This window comes from Cloeon dipterum, chromosome 1, assembly GCF_949628265.1.
Source record: "Cloeon dipterum chromosome 1, ieCloDipt1.1, whole genome shotgun sequence".
In the NCBI taxonomy this organism is placed as follows: domain Eukaryota; kingdom Metazoa; phylum Arthropoda; class Insecta; order Ephemeroptera; family Baetidae; genus Cloeon; species Cloeon dipterum.
Genome location: NC_088786.1, coordinates 7,792,614 through 7,813,073, shown reverse-complemented (window position 1 = coordinate 7,813,073; position 20,460 = coordinate 7,792,614). Strand labels below are relative to the sequence as shown.

The 20,460-nt window shown below is 36.2% G+C and overlaps 3 protein-coding genes across 3 annotated transcripts in view; all 3 read right to left on the bottom strand.

The window, feature by feature from the left end:
* Positions 1 to 20,460, bottom strand: part of LOC135947973 (cysteine-rich motor neuron 1 protein-like) — a 220,935-nt gene that overhangs the window by 79,864 nt on the left and 120,611 nt on the right. The window lies entirely within an intron of this gene.
* LOC135947772 (nose resistant to fluoxetine protein 6-like) lies at positions 60 to 2,988 on the bottom strand. Its single transcript, XM_065496707.1, is given in 11 exon segments — positions 60 to 200; positions 258 to 381; positions 438 to 580; positions 633 to 949; positions 1,119 to 1,312; positions 1,394 to 1,556; positions 1,669 to 1,829; positions 1,877 to 2,198; positions 2,255 to 2,487; positions 2,547 to 2,779; positions 2,835 to 2,988. Coding segments are annotated over 11 exon segments (2,070 nt in total). The 5' UTR covers positions 2,968 to 2,988; the 3' UTR covers positions 60 to 153.
* On the bottom strand, positions 3,631 to 7,092 carry LOC135945196 (nose resistant to fluoxetine protein 6-like). Its single transcript, XM_065492690.1, has 12 exons — positions 6,498 to 7,092; positions 6,217 to 6,446; positions 5,934 to 6,157; positions 5,813 to 5,883; positions 5,554 to 5,768; positions 5,342 to 5,502; positions 5,122 to 5,284; positions 4,868 to 5,061; positions 4,380 to 4,696; positions 4,188 to 4,330; positions 4,006 to 4,129; positions 3,631 to 3,932 (listed from the first exon to the last, which is right to left on the bottom strand). The coding sequence occupies exons 1-12, from the start codon at positions 6,646 to 6,648 to the stop codon at positions 3,886 to 3,888; spliced, it is 2,040 nt and encodes a 679-aa protein (XP_065348762.1). The 5' UTR covers positions 6,649 to 7,092; the 3' UTR covers positions 3,631 to 3,885.

Here is a 20,460-nt window from a genome sequence, read left to right as displayed (position 1 = left end):
ATTTAATCAATTGTACAATAATTTAAACTATCTACTTTTTGATAACAAAATCATTGAATAATAAAGATTTTATTTAACGATTTAAAAACAATATTTTGGATATTAAATAGATGACAAGATTATTCTGCAGTGCGGGAATCTATGTTCGTCTCCTCAGGATTCCTTTTCTAGTGTTTTGTTGGCCTTGTCAGATACAAATGCTGTAGATCGGTAGCATAATTTATTATATTTCTCTTTTTGTTCAAATGAACACACACCTGTGTCAGCTTTCCGTTTTTTGAAAGCGAGCCGCATCAAATTCATTGATGGTGCTTCTACCATCAAGTAAAGGGCAACGGTATACGGCAGAGTAACGATAGTAAAGCCGCTAAACAGGTACCACTGAAATGAAATTTTTAAAGAATCAAAATAATCAACGACTTTTCTATTAATTTTACATTTTCAAAGTGTGACACAAAGTATGGAGTCCTGCGAAGGCCGTTACATAAATTCATTGCTGTCAAGTGGACCAAATAGGCACAAAATGTCAGTTTGCTTAGTGGGACGAAATATTTCCAGGACAAAATTTTGTTAACAAATCCTATAGAGCCGCATTTTTAAGAGATATATAAATTTTGTTATTTCTATCATACCACCGTAGCCGTTGACACAAGCCCAAATTATCCAGCATAGACTAATGGACCAAGCAGGCCTGTGAAGGCTGCTGTAGAATGCAGCTTTTACAGCGTTTGGAACATAGTCATCTGAATAAGGAATTAGAACGAGGAATATGACTGTAAGGGCAAGAGCTGTGCTTCCAAACCATCCCAAGGCGACTACCCATTCAGGCAAGGACACGTGGTGCTTCTTGCTTAGAAAATAGCCAAGGGCCATTCCAATCAAGTACGGCGAGGCCCTCATTGGCGTGTTCATATAAATTATGTTCCAGTATCGTTCTGATTTGGCAGGACTAGAATCAATGCGCAAAATTAAACTCTTGATAAAAAAATGATAATTCATTGAATTTGAAAGAGCATAGAGCTGCTATTTAACAATATCTGGGAGTTCTTCAGAAAAATTTAAATAATTTTTGTCTTGAGCAGTTAACTCTCTACGTATTTGAAATTAACCATCCTTACGAAACGTTCAACTGTGCTGTCCACGGCAAATTCTCAGTATAAGTAACAGCAAAGACGGCAGCGACTGATCCCAGCGTGAGAAATAAGATAGCAATAAGGCCAATTTTGGGCCATCGCATCAGCGGGTAAATAATCAACGGTGCCAAAAGAGCAAGCTGCATGTCCACGCACAGGTACCAAGTGTGCGACATACACTAGAAAGCATTTTTATTTTGCTATACATTTCAGAGTTATAAACTTGAAACTAAATAGCAATTAATGAAATATTTTCTTACAAATTCAAAGAAGTAGTTTGATATGTACAGAAGATTAGCCCACCAATTATCCTGACATATCTTTCTGCCAGGGGACAAGATGAAATGCCAGATTGGCCCATTGCCTGTGTAAATAAATACTGTGGACATAAACCAAATGAAAACGGCAAACGGAATGGTGATTCTGAAAAATACGAATAAATAAATAATATATATAATTTGATCGGAGTAAAACTATTGACAATGACAAGGTCAAGGAGTTATAGTAGTAAATATATAGTGCTCTAATGCATCACCTCAAATATCTGTAGAGATAGTATTTTATCACGTTGAATTTTCTACCCTTCGCCAGGTCCATCAAAGGAACATACACAGTTAGCAGCCCGCTCAGCAGAAAAAATGTATCGACAGCCAAGTAACCGTTTAAGATTGGTGCCATATACCATTGTTGCATAAACTACAAAATTTTTAAGACAACTGATCAACGTAGTAATTTTTAACTACCTTAGTTGTGAAAGATGCCAAATTTTGCACTGGAACACTTGTGGCAAGGGAGTAGGAGTGGCTTAAAATTACCCACAGCATAGATAATGTTCTCACTCCGTGCAAGCATCCCAAGTGCCCAGAGACATTTCCTTTAGGAATCCGCATTAAATCCCTTACGAGAGTTTGCTTAAGGGAAAATGCATTGGTAATTGATTTAAACCCTGCAATTTTGAAATTTAAGATGAGGTTTTAAAAGCGAAAATATTTACCAAACGTTGGAAACATTAGTTCAATTAAAGTGGACACGACTATCAAGACAACGAGAAGAGAAACAAATGCGCTGAAAGATAGCCAATAATTATAACTGCTAGCAAATTTTGTCCCCATTTAAATTACATGAAACACCAAGATGCTACGTCCAAATCCGTGGAACCATCATTATTGTGGTAGCAAGAGTTTGGCCAAATGGTTGTATTTGCTTCAGAACCTAATGTGCTTGCAAAAATCTGCATGTTGAAGTCAGCAACTCGCTTCACTCCATCCGAGCCACACGATGATGGTGCGCACACACCCCAAGCTGATGGGATAATTAGCTCACTGTCTGCAGTTGCCCTTTTTCCTTTGCGAAACTGAATCAAAAGATCAGGAGTAAGAATCTTTGCTGAAATTTTGATTAATTTATATGTACATCTGTAATATGTTTTAAATTCTGTTGCACTTGTAAGGTCTTTTTTGAATTAATGTCGTTTAAGGGGATCCTTAAGCCACCGTTAAAAAAGCAGTACTGTCCAATGAATCTAGGCTGTCCGTCCGCTGCTTGAGGACCATTCACCGCCAAGCATTGGTCAAAATTCGCGAATTGGAAGATAAATGACAGCTCAAAGACTCCATCATTGATGAATTTTGTTGACGAATCAAACACTTGAAATTTGAACATTTTGGCACTGACAGATAATGATAAAATACAGAATCTTACTTTCTAGAGACCACAGTTGAAGGCTCGTCGGATTGCTTAATGCTTGAATATAAGCATCCACGTCTGCATCGCAGTCAGCATTGGCGAAAGAAGCCAACAATAAACAGAGGGCAATCCGCATCCAGGTTGCCATGGTTTTAATTTAGAAATTTGACTGTATAATATTCCTCAGCGCTTATTCTTTTATGGGGCCCAATTTTGCTATCACATTCTGATTTGTTAGATAATATGAGTAATCTCCGGTCATATTTTGTTCCTCATATTTTTATCTGCTGAGTCATGAGTACGTGTGCACTGCGTGATAATCAACATCTTATTTTGTTTTTCAGTAAGTTGCTTTTTCATAGCTATTGGAAAATCGTTGAAAAATACGTTTATAGACCCAAAATATCACCAAAAATTGCAATTTTATTCAATTTTTAAGACTGAACATTTTTGCCGCAATGATAACAAAAGGTTAGAAAGGATTATTGAGCAAAGCTGCTAGTCGGAAAAAATTTATTGATGTTTAATGGGTTTGATGTCGTAATGTGTTCCCTTGTCACTTAAAACGCTTCATATTTTTCAATAATTTTTTAATATGTGTTTTAACCAACTTCATTTGCTCCAGTCAAAGTTTGATTTTTACAATTTCAAATTAAATTTTCCAAGTAATTTATTGTGCTATTAAATATATGTATCTGCGACGGAACAGCAAAAATTAAAAGGCATAATATATATCCGCCAGTGACAAATCTACCCACTCAATATGGTGTTATGACACAAGTTTGGGATTTATTTTTTGTACAGTTTTCAATCAAACGCATATCGCATAATCGAGATATTGAGTATATCTCAAATGTAGCTTTGTGACTCATCATTTGGTTGATGTAATATCACAGACACTCCATCAGAAGAGCAACTGACAAAGATTGGGTTTCCCATTCACGCGAGATGACTTCAGAAATAAACAGAAAATGCGTAAATTTTTAACCGACGTTTATCTTGACTAATTTTGTTACACCACACATTTTTTAAGTTCCATTTTATTTAGCTTGTGCTCATTTCCTCCTTATGCTTCTTTTCCAATAGCTTTATTGGCTTGACCAGAAGCAGGTTCTATAAATAAATTAAATTTAAAATTACATAAAAAATAGCTCCAGGTTTTTGATAATTTCATTTGATGGATTACCGGTATTGCTTTTTCTTTTCTTGAAAGCCAAGCGCAACAAATTTATTGTTGGCGCTTCAACCGCCAAGTGGAGAACAATTGTGTATGGCAATGTAAGAATTAGAAAACTTCCAAACAGGAACAACTGAAAATAAATTTTCGTAAAACGGATAACTGCAACTAAATTATGGAGAGATTCATACATTTTCAACATGTGAAACATAGTATGGAGTTTGACGAAGGGCTATGTAGGTCAATATTGCCCAAATGTGCATCAAGTAGCCGCAAAAGGTCAGTTTGCTCGCTGGCACAAAATATTTCCAGGATAGAATTCTGTTTACCACTCCTAAAGAAATACATATTTTTAAAAATAATATTAACAACTGTTTCTATACCTCCGTAGCCGTTGACGCAAGCCCAAATGGTCCAGCAGACACACAAGGACCAAGCAGGTTTGTGCAAGCTAGCGTAGAAGGCAGCTTCCAGAGCGTTTTGGACAAAGTTTTCCGAGTACGGAATTAGTATGAGGAATATTACAGTCAGGGCAACAGCTGTGCTGGTGAACCATCCCACGGCTATTCCCCATTTTGGCAAATGCACGTGGTGTTTCTTGCTTAAAAAATAGCCAAGGGCCATCCCGATCAGGTAAGGTGAGGCCCTCATCGGTGTGTTTGCATAAATAATTTTATCGTAACGTTCAGCCACGCTAGCCCTGTAATTATTATTTTATTTAATTGTTGACCAGCTGCTTCACATGGTTTTGAATTTGAAATGCTGTTTCATAATATGCAATGTTACAAAAAATCCCCCTTTTAAATCATGGAATTATCTAAATATATATTGAGTAAATGATATTTCAATATTTATACGCAATTAATCATACTCAAGATTGGGTTGCCCGGTCCACGGCAAATTCTCTGTGTAAGTAACAGCAAAAATAGCAGCAACTGAACCCAGCGTAAGCACGCAGATGGCTGAAAGGCCATATTTGGGCCACTTCATTAAAGGATAGATGATCAACGGCGCCAAAAGTGCAAGCTGCATGTCCACACAGAGGAACCAAGTATGATTCATGCACTAAAAATATAATTTTTGTCTTAAATTGCAAACACTAAATTTTTCTAATATTTTTCTTACATAGTAAAAGAAGTAGTTAGAGATGTACAGAAGGTTTGCCCACCAATTTTCATGGCATTGTTTTAAAAGTAAAGGGAATATAAAAGACCACATTGGGCCCTTTCCTGCGTAAATGTATAGTGTAGACGCAAGCCAGATAGCGACTGCCAATGGAATTGTGATCCTTGAATAAGAAAAATTCAATCAGAAAAAGATGGTTAAGACATTTTTAATCAATCACCTCAAATATCTATAAAGGTAGTACTTGAGTACATTAAATTTCCTCCCCTTTGAGAGATCCATCAAAGGAACATATACAGTCAGCAGTCCGCTCAGCAGGAAAAACGTATCGACTGCTAAGAAGCCGTTCAAGATTGGCGCCATGAACCACTGCCTCGAAAACTGTAATTTTTTGTTAGTCATAATTTTACTATATAATATTAAGTAAACAACCTCTGGTGCAAATGAAACATAATTTTGCCCGGGAAAGAGCGTAGAAAATACGTAAGTGTGGCATAAGACGATCCACAGCATGGAAAGAGTTCTTATTCCGTGCAGACATTCTAAATGCCCAGGAGTATTGCCCTTAGGGAGTCTGAATAAATCCTTTACAAGAGTTTGCTTCAGAGAAAATGCGTTGAAGATTGATTTCCATCCTGTATAATAATCTAAAAAAAGCTTTAAGTGTCTGGGTTAAATAAATTATCTATACCAAAGTCCGAAAAGAAGCATTCTAGTATTGTCGAAACCAATATCAAGCATATAAGTAATGATGCGAATATTCTAGAAAATAATATTAAAACAGGGTCAATTGGTTATTCTATTTAGTATACATGAAACACCAAGACGCTGCGTCCAAATCTGCTGGCTTATCGTAATAGCATGTGCTCTCCCGCACGGTCGTATTCGCCGTGGAGCCAAAAACGCTTGCTAAAAACTGCATATTAAAGTCGGCCACTCGCTTCACGCCATCAGCGCCGCACGAGGACGGAGCGCAGACACCCCAAAATGTTGGTATCACCACGGGATCATCTCTTGTCGTTTTAACAGGGTGAAACTATGGCATGCTCACCATGAAATATATTTTTTATATCCAGGCAAACAGTTTTGTTTTACATTTGCAATCCTTTGTAGGTTCTGCTGCAATTGGAATGCATTTTTGGCATCAGCGTTTGAGGGCAGCTGCAGTCCAGCGTCAAACAAGCAGTACTGCCCGTTAAATCTAGGTTTTCCATCTCCTCCTTTCGGTCCATTTACAGCCATGCATTGATCGAAATTCGCGAGTTGGAAGATGAATGCAAGTTCAGAGACTCCATCCGTAAAGAATTTAGTCGAAGAATCGAACACTTTAAGAATGTTAACTGAAATATGTGCGGTTAAATTATGAAATTTCTTACTTTCAAGAGACCACAGTTGAAGGTTAGTGGGATTCAATCCCTGGAAATATTCATCCACGTCTGCATCGCAGTCCCCATTTGCGTAGGAGACCAGCAATAAACAGAGCAAAATTCCCGTCCAAGTCGGCATGATGCTCACATTGAAATTCATCAGGCCATTCAATACTGGATTTATACTTCAAATGAGCCCGTTTTTCTTATCACATTCAGATTTGTTAGGTAAGAATGAGTTATCTCAGATTTCTTCATGAATCACACCAGATGGTTTCAGTTCCACGAAATGGCAAGCACATTTTCGGCAATATAATGAAGTTTCTTTTGTCTCAAGTGGTCCAAGGAGATAAATGTGTAGATGGCTTTGTTCCACTGCAAAGCACCTGTGTTTAATCGAAGATCGTGTTGAGATATGTTTCCAGGTGTGGTCTTTCGCAGATTAAAAAAACAATGGTAACTTAGAAGAAAAATTAATTTATTTGCATGAATTCAACAGAGAGTGAGTGATTTTGAAATTTGAATTAATTCAATTTCAGTTTTGCTCAAGTTTCATAAAAAGTGTAAGGAATTTAGTAAATGATTATTTGCTTCATTCAGATTCCTCTTGTCGTGATCTAATCTAATGGCGTGCAAAAATGAGGTTAATAATTTCAGTTCTTGCAAAATCATTCCTGATTTTTTTAACATTGGGACTTGGGAGACAGTGCTCACCACTTTAATAGCATGTAAATTTTGAAGCAAATTTTCTTATAGATATCGATCAACGGCAACCAGAGAAAATTTCCATATTTTCCGAGAGTAAAAAAGGCAAAAAAATATATGTAATCATTATTTGGCTGAACAAAATTCACTCTTTAAATTAATGTACATTAACTGTGTTTCTAAAATAGACGTTGACGCTACACCATGGTCCCTCCCTGTTTACACGAAATCTGATCCCTTAATTTGTTCGAATCATTGCGTGTATTGTTGGCAGTGCAAAGCTCGACAGTTTCCCAACATTGCGAAAATGGAGCAGGGAGCCAGATTCAGCGGCTGCAGCTCGGCGGCGTGAGTCATAATGAGAGGTGAGTGGAGTGGAGCTATCGAATTCGCATCAGCATCCGGCGAGACGCCGCGCAGAATGAGTGTGTTAAGCGCCTCCAGCTCATCGCCGATCCATTTGTTTATCGAGAGAGCTATTTTCTCCAGCTCGGTTCCCAGGCGGCCGCGCTGCTCTGGCCGTGAGTCAGGACGCGCAGTTCGGGGGGCCTATGATATCACCCCCCATTAATTTATGGCCGTGAGTGCGTCTGCTGCCGCTTATTCATTCATTTTTGCATTCCACTCGCGCCTCGCATGTACACCCACGCATTGTTGGATTTATTTCTAACTACAAACAATCTACTTTTTATTAGTAATATAAAGAATATCAATTTGTTTTTTTAACATTTATCCCAAGCTATAAATTATTATTTACTGTAAAAAGTATTTGTTACTATATTAAAAATATTTTTTTAAATCAGTTTCTAATTTATATTGATCTAATACTAATATTTTTTAATAATTTATTTAATTTGCAATAAATTTATAAACTTAATATTATTAGATATTTTAATATGTTTAAATTTTTAGTTACTTTATAGTTGTAATCTATTGTTTCAGATCTACCTACAATTAAATCGCGTATAAGCAGGCATCAGAGATGATTATGTTACTATGAAGAAGATTAAAACGTAATGAACCAATGGGGTATATTAATTGCATATTAATAAATTTTTATAAATAGAAAGAAAATGGAAATCCAGGGGAATAAATTCAATAGGTTCAAAACTACATTGGAAATCTGAAGAAAAATAATTTGAAATAGGAAAAGAAATATTCGGAAAATCCTCTTTGAACATGTTGTCATTTGATTTATGCCTATGCCTACTAGTTTCATCTGTCAACAGCAGCTCTATTTCATAATTCAAACTCGCTTTGCTGGCAGGTTGATGCCAAATAGAACCTATTTCGTATAAATGCAAATTTTTGTACAGGAGATTGGTTTTACTTCCAAATCATTTTCTGTAGAATTTGAATTTACATATATTGCTTAGCAGAATTTCACTGCCTGATATTTCTTATTGCTCTCACTTACAAAAAGCTCTGAAAAACAGACATTTACCTTAAATTTTAATCCCGAAAAAATATTGTTTACCTTTCTTCCTTTTAAACTATATTTATATGCCTCATTCCTATATTTTGTATAATGTTAGAAAGAAAATTACGAATTTACCCACGATTTGTCACTACGAGTTGCATCAAAGAGAGAGCCAATTAGAGCGAATCGGTTTTTGCAGCCGCTCGCTTTCGATGATGTAAATTCGCAACGAGATGACCGCGTCCTTATTGCGCAAGGCCCGCTGCTTTTCGTGGTCCGGCAAGAGCAGATAGAAAGAAAGAGAGGAGCATCTGCTCTCTTTCGAAACAAGCGAGTCGGAGAAAGAGACAATGAAGCAATAAGAGCGGCAGAGAGTGCGCCTCGCCAGAGGTGAACGGCCTTGATTGCTCTCCTTTGAGCCCGATCGCGCCGAAAACAACGACTGAAAAATCACGACGCACTCGATGAAAAGCAGAAATTACATTTTAATTTATATAAATTGGAAACCTGATTTGTGTTGCTTAAAAAAACAATGAAATGACAATTCGACTTGCATTAGTAAAGTTATCTCATTCCTTGTTTATTTTAAAGAAGTCAAAAATATTTTATTAAAATCTTTCCTTAAGGTAGATTCATTTCCCTACATCAATTAAAAACAGTTTAAAATTGTAGACACAGTTAGTAGAAATACTGAAATTTAAAATTGAGCTTTTATTTGACATGTTAGAATCAATGTCAATTAGTTTTAATATTTATAATTAAATATTTTTGCTATTTATTGCTTGCTTAAGTGTTATTAGGTTCACTTTTACTTTTGTTTGCAATTTTAATTTTTTAATAAAACAATTGAAAATCTTTAGACCTTATTTAATATTATATATGTCTGATAAAACAAAACCTGTATGGACAGTAAAATTATTTTTTTAACCTATAAAGGATAAAATAATACTTATAAAACTACGATGTAAAATTATAGAGATTAAATATTACCAGCGAGTTGAAGATCTGAGCGCGAGATAAAAAATATGTTTTAATTTTACAATGTATAGGTTCAACGTTAGTGTATCGAGAAAAATAATATTCTTTTTCTTTCCATATTAATGCAGTGCACGCAGAAGGAGCAGCGTGGCTCTTAAAGAATCAATTCTCTGGCGCAAATTGAAACCGCCTATACTCACTTGCTACTCACTGCTCTGATCTCGACCTCAATCTGCATGTGCGTAAGCACATGCAAGGTTAATTAAGGGCTTCCTTTTTACGATTGTTTTTGTGCCCCTTCTCTCGCGCGCGCTGTTATATTCCTGATCCGCTCTCGGCTTGATTAATGAGAGCAGGCATTTTAATTATTTGCTATCCAAACAAAACAGGATTACAAATACGCCTCTTAGATTTTTCTGCTCCAAACGCCGAGAGCGATGTTCCTTTTGTCTATTGCAATCCGCGACAGCTCTTGGTGAAGGGGAATTGTTCGACTTGCAAATACGCTATCGATCTGGTGATCTTAATTGGCCCCGCTGCTTTATTGTTCTCTCCAAGCCTACTGAACGCGTCCACAATCGATTCTTATAAATATATTCTTTTATATATACATGTGATTTGGTTTGTAAATATTGCTATGGAGCTGGCTTGATTTGTTTGCGCAATTTATAGACTTGCGGGAAAAACATTTTTATTTCTTTGCTCAGCAGACAACCAAAATTAATTATTATTGCTGATTTATAAAATTATTCCTGGAAAATAATCGTATGCATGACACTGATAAATGGAGACTATAAAACAAAACCATAAAATGTAGGAAGAATTTTAATTTTTTAGCGTGTGATACAGTTTATCCCTTAATCTTGACATTTTTTTTATCTTTCAACTCGTGACAGATCTGCAAAATTATAGAGCGTTTGTTTATTTTAAAAAGATTTTGTTGACTTGATGAGCTCTTTTTGGCACAGAAAAATATACTGTCATTGCAAAATTTTACCAGATTTTGGTAAAATATATGACAAAAATGAGTAAAAAGCTATTTCAAATTCGATTATTTTAATTCCTAATACGATGCCTTTGGTGCGTAAATTTTGTGTTTGGTTATTTTGCTATTTTTCTTGAAAACGCTAGGCTGCAAGTGATTTTTAACATTTTTTTATTCAGTATTATCAAGAATTCATTCCTCTACAGGGATCAAAAATATTACCCACTAAAATAGAGACCATAAACTATTTTATTACCAAAGCAAAATTTCATAGTTAGAGCGAAACCTCAACGGATTTTGTACAGAGAGCGACGACGTATATTTATTTCTGTTTACGTGCTCGTTGCGCGAGCAGTGTTGGATATTCCCGGAAGAGTAAATTCGGTGGCGAAAAGGCGCAATAACATTTTCACTGGTGCTTTTTTCGCTTGATAACCGGTGAAAGTGTCAAGGCAGCAGTGAGAAGAGAGAGTTAAGCACGTCGCGAGAGCAAAATTTATGGCACCTGTGAAAATGAGAGAAGGAAAAACGAGATGAACTTGTGACCAACCAGCCAAGAAGGGAAAAGAAAAACGAGAGCGAGTCGCTATTCGCGGCGAAGAAGGATGTTTGCACCACACAATGAGCAATGATTCAGGTGCGAACCCGTTTTTTCTCGCCCGTGCAGTCTCGCAAACACACAGGATATTTTTATCTTATCATTTGGCAGCGCGTTGTTTGCCTCCAGCCGTCTCCCTCGCGACGACAAAGACCACGATTCGGTTCGGTACTCGTCACCACGCGGCTTCTCTCCCGGCAACAGCCTCAAGATTTTGCAATTAAATATTCTCTCAATTGAAATATCTTTTTCATTCTGCTATACGATCCCTTAAATATAAGTTAATTAAAAAAATAGATGATATTATTCATCAAAGATTTAAATTGCAGCAGGAATTAATTATTACTACCTGAGATATTTTGAGAAACTATTATTTTGCTTTAGAACAAACATTTAATATTTTTACAACATGCTCTGCATTTATTTAAGATCTAATTTAAATACTTCCTTTTCATAATTTTCACAAAAAGTACAGAAAAAAACAAACTCACGACTTTATAAAAAATAGTCAAGATGAACGGATGAAAATTATTTAGTTAATTGGTAAACAAACAAAATTTACAAAATTAACTTCATGAAATTATAGTCGAGATCTCCCTGCAGTGCCTTTCCAAATGTTATGGATTGACTTTTAAGTACAGTAATGATTGATGTAAAAAAATTAAAATTGATGTAATTGTTCTACTGAACCATTTTGGGAGGAGCTGAATATGGACATAATGGAAATTAGCTGGTCGAGAAATTAAATACCAAAAATATTTCTTGACATGTGCAAGAATAAAAAAAAAGAATATATTTACGCACAGAAAAGCTGTTTCAAAAATTTTGATTAATTTCTTCAAAATTGCAATATAATCCTTAACAGTAAAATTGGAATCTTTGACGTAATTCTAAGATTCTTGAAATCCATGTTATCCGCTTGGCGGTGTTATTGGGGCCTGGGACCCAGTGAGCTCATAGCCCACGGGAAGTGCTGTGCAGAGGTTCTAAAAAAATCTACTTTAAATATAACTATTTTTTAAATTATTAGACTAGAGATCGTCTGAATAGTGGAAAATGTCAAGCATGTTTGCAAACTATAAAAAGGAAACAACACAACTGTTGATTATTTTAATGACTCTATAAATTTTTGTTGACACAAAATAAAATTTTAAAATCGTTTCGCTCAATATATTAAAAACCAGCTTTTTATCTCTATTCCTCTTTTAATAAAATTAAAATCAAGATAAAGAACGTCAAAAATTTCCACATGTCATGAAACATGTTGTTTTCCCTTCATCAGGTTATATCTAATTTCTGGGTTGTAAAATTAGGGCATAAAACGCTACGTTCGTTGGCACGCCATAAAACGCAATTGTCCAATTAGGCAAGAACATTATTTTTTCTCAGGAATTATATATTTTTTTATTCTAAACAAGCGCCGAAAAGGGAAATACATCGAAGAGAACCTCACGTCGGTGCTCGCGTCTCGTCGATTCCTATCGCAGCACACTAAACGGCCTTTTAAACGAAATATATATCGCACGCCAAGGCACCGCTACTTTTCAACATGCAACTTTATCGGAGGAAATTCAGCAGAAGAGTTATTGTTATTGGCCTGCTTTGTAGCTGCTGCAAGAAAATCCACAAAATTCGAACGACGAAATAAAATCGGCGGCGACACTTCACAATTTATTACACGCGCGTCCGACCAAAATAACTGAACGGAATCAATACAAATAAATCTTGTCTTGGTACAGCAGGTGTTGTTATTTTTTTACAAAACGAAGATCGTTCCGTTAATGGAGAAGAGAGTTGATTTATTTTCTGGTCTCTGTCTAGTTTTCATGATTTTATTATTTAAAATATAAGATACTAGGAAGAAGATGGAAGAATTTTGATTGAATTCATATTGCTTGATGGATATAAAGAATTGATGAAATGTTTAAATATATACAAAATACCGACAAAATTAAGTAAGAAATGAATGCAAGATCAAGAGTGCAAACATTTTTTATGAGAGAAAAATATATTAAAAAAATTATTGTTTTAAATAAATATTTGTAAATTGTTTGTATTTTTGCACGTGTTGGCAAAGTGGAAATTATGGAGATTGAGACAAATTGGAAAGCGCTGCGGGAGAGGAAAGATGCAGAAAATAAATCGTGCAAACAAACGATCGCGGCGGAGGAGCCATAACATTTTAATGCGACGCAATCTCGCGGCTGCCGTCGGAATACATATATACCGTATTAGAAACGAGAAAAAGATAAACCTTTCCATTCTTTCCTCTTTTTTATTATTATTATTTCCCGCGCACCACTGCTGTGTGGGGACACGCCGAGTTTTACGAGCAAATTAGAATAAACGGCGTTTAACCTTTTTTATGTTATCGCATCTCTCAGATATGTTTGATGGGTGTGCAGCTTCTTTTGTCGAAACTCGGCGCTACGCTTTATCTCGACTGAAGCAGCATTCGCTATCAATTACATTTTACGAATGCGACGCTCGATTGTCACGCAGACAGCGAGCAAACTGCCAAATTTATAGCTGTGTGAGGCGTGCAGCTGAATTAAATTCTCGTGTCATTAAGCAACACCGGCTTCGCTCCAAAAGGGACAGTGCGCAATTGGCAGAAAAATGAGTTTGCAAATAGATCTCGGTGAAATTAATCATTAACGGACTAAAATTTACTAAATTATTCTTACCTTTGCAACTGTACATTCATGAAGACTAGACAGAAATGGTCTCTTACCTGAAACAATAGAGGAAACGAATGGTTAAATTATTGAATACATACTATATTTAAAGAGTATACTGCAAAGCAACGGGAATGATTTTTTTTCAAATACATGGAATGCATAAACTAAAATCTCTTATGATTTATTTATATTCAAAATTGAACAAAATAATTTCAATAAAAATGGCTACACATTTTGCATGCTTTTCAATTGTTTAGGATTGTCTCCCTACTTGAAATCTGATTTTGCTTCAAAACCAAGAGTGTCCCCCCAAAAAAGTGTCATATTCCGTTGAATCGGTGAGAGGAATCGAAATCTGCCAAGAAAATGTGGTCATGCGCTGTACATTTTGAAAAAATTGGCACGTTTTGAATTTCAATGTAGCAAGGTCATCTTTTTTAATGTTGCCAAGATCAAATTACTTTAAAGTAGTTCAATTAACAAGCTGCAATGTTCTATAAGTTAGTTTATAACTTCAAACGCATTTTTATCCGTGTTCATTTTGCCAAATAGATGTCATTGCTCTAAATAATTTATGGTGGCAAAATAGCCCTGCAGAACCATAATAAAAATCATTTGAAACTAATTTATAGCAGCTAAAATGAGTATTTTGAGGTAGTGTAGACGAATTTTTAGTATTTATTTTTATCTTCCAGGTTTGTCAATTCTTTTTACTGAATGGAAATAAGCAAAATGAGTACAATAATTAGTAAATGTGGTCCACAGCAAAAAATTATCTGTTGATAAAGGTTATTGTTGGTTTAATGTAAAAAGATAAATATGCAATTATAGCCTGTTTTTAGATTTAGCTATTTTTACTTACTATGAAAATAATGCTGTATAATAAATCAGTTTATGATTTTTTAAAATAATTAAATTATAATTTATATGTTTAGATAATTTAACTGTTTGATACATTTTTTTTTCAAAACATTTAAAAATATGTGATTAAATATTTCAAAATATTAATTATTATTCCGTCATGTTTCAGATTAAACGTAACTATTGTTAAGCAAAAATTAACAACCAAAATGAAATAATAATCGGACAATTTATCTTCTAAATATAAAATTTTTGTAATACCTGCAGCTAACACCACAGCTCTTGAAAAATATAATTATTACAGCTAATGTAAATAGTTTGTCTTTCATGTTCAAAGAGTGGGTGACAAAAAATAAAAAATGATTAAATTATGTCTGCATAATTTTTCTTAGTTTAAAGGCTTAAAAAATATTTCTGTGACACTGCCCCTTCTTGGCGTCGCGGTCCATTGGTTTGCGCGCCACCAGATAACGGATATAAATTTATCTGACAGTAAATAATTGGCCAAAATATTAAATTAGTGTCGGCGTGTCACTTTTATGGCGATTCTTTTTGTCTCTGCGGATCGCGGCAAGAATGCGGGATCTCCAGCGAAGGCTTTTACAAGCGATATAAATTTGTTGCGAAAGCAGCTAGCCATCCTCATTAGATCCGATTTTATAGCCGCCACTTTTTATGGGCAAGCAATAATTCTAGGAATCAGCATACTGGAGCAACGCCCACTAAACCAGCGCCACTTTGTGCTATTTTTTTTCGTGCCATTATGCAATCTTCAAGAATATAGGAAATTGACCGGCACTTCAGAGCTATATTACGTGTGCGCCGCGTTTATAAAATCGCGTGTAATCCGAATGGAATCCAGACGGTCGTATTCACCATGCTCTCGAGAGCCGCTCGGCGGCGTAATCGCGAGTGCCTTCGAGTGCATGCGCCCCATTTGTATTCCGCGCCGGCCCAATAATAATGTATGTGCGCGCGGTCTACATAACATGCAGCCGGTGAGAAAACCACTTCTTGCGCTCCACCGCCGCCGAGGAACGCTTGCCAATCCCTTTTTGCCGTTCCACTCGGAATTATCTACTTGGGACAAGGCAAATTGTGACCCTGAGACAAGAACGTTTGATACGTTTATCTTTCAGAGTTATTTGAGTTGCAAATTATTATTGCCACTTTGTTTTTTATGTCCAGGTTTAAATACAGTCAAGTGAGTGAGCTTTGCTATACCACATTCCTTTTGTTTTCTTCAAACACTTTGCCATTTTATAAAGTGAAAAAGCTGTCGCAAAGTCATGATGCACTGATTAATAACCTAAATAAATAACTTGTGAAAATGCGTATTTTTATTAATTTTTTTACAATGGCTAATCCCACAAGCAAACAAACGTAAGTCAATTTAATGTCAAAAGAAAATAAGTATATTAATTTATTTATTATTTTGGTTTAAAAAATAACTTTTACTGATAATGAAAATCTGATTTCAAAAATTTTTAAAATCTAGAAAATCCTAAATTGCGCAGCATAAACTAAAATCCTACACCCAAATTTGTGGTCATTTTTCTTATAAATAAATTCTTGAAATCTAAAATTCCTTAGTAAAAGCTAAATATTTTCGCTCTTTAAATATTTGATCGTGTTATTTTTAAATAATGTTCCCCCCTTTCTATATAATTTCCTTGGAAAAGGTTCCAAGGAGTTTAACGATGTTCAGAATTACACAAAAATAGTTTTTAGCTCGTATTTCATTTCGATAGATGTTGAACTGACTAAAAATCCCAAAATCCGCCCTTTTTATGTCTGGAAGCAACCATGCAAGCAGTAAAAAACAATAATATTCAACAAACCGACGGTTTTTCTCTAGAAATGTGCTTAGTACTCATTGTCTTTATGAAAGTGTTGGTTGTCGACTGTTCCTTGTCAAGATGAGTGAGAATGTGCAGATTCGTGCAGACAGGGAAGCAAGCTAAGAATTTTCCAATAGTTTCCCAGTACGCGCAACAATGGTGAACTCGTTGGTTTATTCAATATCCCCAAGAGTCGGAGCGATCGCTTCTTTCGCCGCACTTGTCCCTGCTCTCTACTCGCTCTCTCACTACACTCGACGAGAGAGAAAACTCATTTTGCGCCGACACTCGCAACACCTTCTATCCCGGCCAGTTGCCTTCATCGCTTTGGAACACGAAACTATGCTGCTCACACAATACAAAGGTGGTTTCAAAAGTTTGCTCTGGTGACAGCAGATTTTTTGTGGACATAAAAACAAAATTGGTACACATATTATAGAAAAAAATAAGAAAACGGAAATTTAAAAAGAAAAATAACACTAGAATTTTCATTTTACGAATCACTCTATTGAAGGAAGCACCATTTTTATAAAGCAGGTCACAAAAGATATACACTTTAATTAGAATAATTAAAAAAATAATCATCTAGATAGATATCAAGTTGGAAAATTCAATTTTTGGAGGGCTTCAGAGTTAGAAATATATTTTTATACTTAACCCACACTGAAATCGCTAAATGGTTGATAAAATGATAAAAAGTGATTGGCGATATATGCAACCTGATCGCACTTGCGTCACACTGGTTGCATACCTCGGCTCAATAAATACGCGTCGAATAATCAGATCTGAAAGGCGTTTCTCCCGCGCAACACGGGAGGTAAATTCCTCTTTCTAACGAGACGACGCTGGCTTGGGAGCGATTCTAACGTCGGCCGGCCAGCCGGCTGGACCGAGGGACGCGGGCGCAGTTATTAAACATAATGGAGTGACATGCAGATTGAAAGATTGATAATACTCCTTGTTCTTCTAATTCAAAAGACCACACACACTTTATTAGAGGTCAATTGGTACAAGCACCTTGCATATGTGGAAATCTCGGCCGCTCGCATTAGCATATCGCCGCGCACACTGTAATAATGCGCGAGCGCCGTTTTATGGCTCCATAAATATCATTTTTTGATTCGCCGCCCGACCGCATGAACGTACTTTCCATCAGCTGCGACTTTTTATTGTTAACTTAGCCGGGATAATCTCTTGTTAAACGAGATCTCGTGTGTGTTTTATTCTCCGAAGGACTCTTGATGGATTTTATTGGCTTTTAAAGTAGGTAGCTCTGCGGTTCAATTACAAAACTGATTTACAGCCGTTAAAATGTCGTGCTCGACCAATTTACTTTAAATTACTTTCACCATAACTTGCTTGAATCATTCAAATGAAAATGAGTTAAAACGATTTTTTTCTAATAGTTCAGGATTTTAATACAAATAAGGAAGATAAAATATATAATGGCTTGGCAGCTCGACAGTAGCCATTCTAGATCCTCTCTCTGCATAACAAAATTCTGATAGGGATGAGGAAATTCCATTACTTTAACCCTCTTCCTACAAAAATACACAAGCCATTTTTATTGAGAGATAACTTTAATTAAATAAAAGGGCTCTTAATTTTAGATGATGGACTATTTTCCAGCTTCAAATCTTCAAGAGACCTTTAAAAGAGCAAATTAAAGCATGCAAATTTACGTAATTCAAAAACTTTAAAATCACTCCAAAGAATTAACTCAGCTTTTTAAAAAATTCTTAACTTTTATAATATAAGTTTTTCACTCATATTTTTCTCTTCATCCAAAACAAATGAAATTTTTTCTCTGGAAACACCCAAGACTTTTATCCTAATTTATTGAGTTATTATAGTTCGAGGACGAAGTAAGCAAGCCCGCGCATCAGCAGAAGCAATAACAATAATGATGAGCCGGCACGGTGACCCCATGTATCAAGAGCCGTCGAGCGCGCATGATTAGGGCCCAATCATTGTACATGACAGTTCCAATTAATTGATAAAACATCTGTATTTACGATTTTTATGGGATTGAGTTACGACGACTTATTATTTCATCTCGGCGAGGACAAGAATGAAGCAGCAGGCGTGATGGATTTGGTAATAATTTTCGTTTGACCGAATCGATTCCAAGTGTCAACCGACGCCGACTTGATTCAAACCGATTGATATTAATGATAAAACACATAATATATATAATATCGCGGCATGAATGATCGTCATCGTCAGGCAAATCGAACAGTGCTCGGTAATCCATTTGCAGCGCAGGTCTGTCATTTACCAACGTGACAGGAAAAAAAATGATATTTAATCATGTTGGTTGAAAAATTCACTGTGCAGTTACAAAGAAGTATGTTGCATACAAAAATATTTATGTGTTTTTTATATTATTATAAGGATGATGAATTGGTAAAATATAAATACACATTTGGACTCATTCCAAATTTTATATTTATGGATTTATATAAAGGATTCTATTTTAACTTACTTCGAGGCCAGAACTCCAGTTTATTAGCCCCTTTTTCGTCGCTCAGATAGTGATAATCAACTTATAAAAAGAACTAGGCATATAATACGATTTTTACTGCCAAGATTATCAGTTTACATGTTTATATATTCATTTTAGAATGTATAAATAAATTTTACTCATTTTCTTACGATTTTGTATCAACAATTATTAGTCTCTCCAGTGGTTTCTTTGGTAAAATTACATACCGGATTTTCCTTCAAAGAGACGCAGATGATGTTTAAGAAGATGAGCAAATTACCCAAATTACTCAATTTAGCGGTAAACACGTTTCTCCGCTCACTCATCGTGTCTCAATTAAGCGTCGTCTCAAGTGAACCAAGCGGAGAAATAATGTACCGGCGGACGAATATTAATTTTCCTTCACTACACACTGCCGCTGACGTGCGAATGTTGTTGCAGAAAAGTAAAAATATGGCCCAGCACGCACACCTGCCCACGTAGATCCCAATCAGAAATTTGCTCCGCGCGCGCTGCCTAATTGAATTTTCCAGTCACGAATATAATTATTCATACACATGAAGTTTCCAGTTGGTTCTTGTCAATATGTACATAAATTAGGTGAGAATTTCCATGTTTTTTATAGAGATGTGAGGCGTTAGTATTATAACTCTAACGCCCCTGACTTACTTTCGCTGGTCGCCGTGCTTGCGCGGTGCATTTCTCGTCTCGCTGAGTAGGCGGATGCCTCCTGCCGGTCGTCAGCCTGCTTCTTCACCGCTCGGACACTCCTCTACGCTGTCGGAATCACCTTTGCTTCGCAAACTTATCTCTAACCTTCTAACCTACCTACCCTTACTCTAGGCCCTAACAACTCGCCCGGGGGAGACCCGTGAGGGAGGGAAACGACAAACATTGGGAACAACCACGTACCTTTATTTTCGCAAACATGATGATGATACAGGATGAGGTCGCGTCAGGAGAGAGAGAGAGAACCACGGGATGGATTTCCAAACGGATCTCTTGATGATGACTTCTCCTGGGCTCCAGACACCAACAGATTTAATCCTTCACTCAGTAGCACTTCACTTCACTCAACTGCACCCTCGGCCGCACCCGACCGAACTGTCCTTTTCCTCCGTCCTTCTTCCACGTCGTCACCCCGTTCTCTCTCTCTCCTTCCACGCCTCTATTAATTGCAAGCACATGCTTTCACACATAGACATAATATTGATACATTGTTTCTCTTTTATTTTCTCGACCCAAGCTATTCCGTTTTAATTACCCAACTTGGGTCCGCACACAAGCAATGCTGTTCTACATTTCCAGCTAACTCGTTAATTTTATGTTTTCGCCAGCTCGTTCAGTTTTATGCATTATCGACTGTTTTTAAGCGATTGTTTTCGTTTCGACACTTCACGCCTCGCCGGCGTGAACAT

Bases quoted from the DNA above. Each gene is read 5' to 3' on its own strand.
- LOC135945196 (XM_065492690.1), bottom strand. From the start codon at position 6,648: ATGAATTTCAATGTGAGCATCATGCCGACTTGGACGGGAATTTTGCTC. The intron at 4,130-4,187 runs GTATGAATCTCT...ATTTATTTTCAG, and splicing joins ATGTTTCACATGTTGAAAAT to TTGTTCCTGTTTGGAAGTTT. The intron at 3,933-4,005 runs GTAATCCATCAA...ATTTATTTATAG, and splicing joins GAAAAGAAAAAGCAATACCG to AACCTGCTTCTGGTCAAGCC.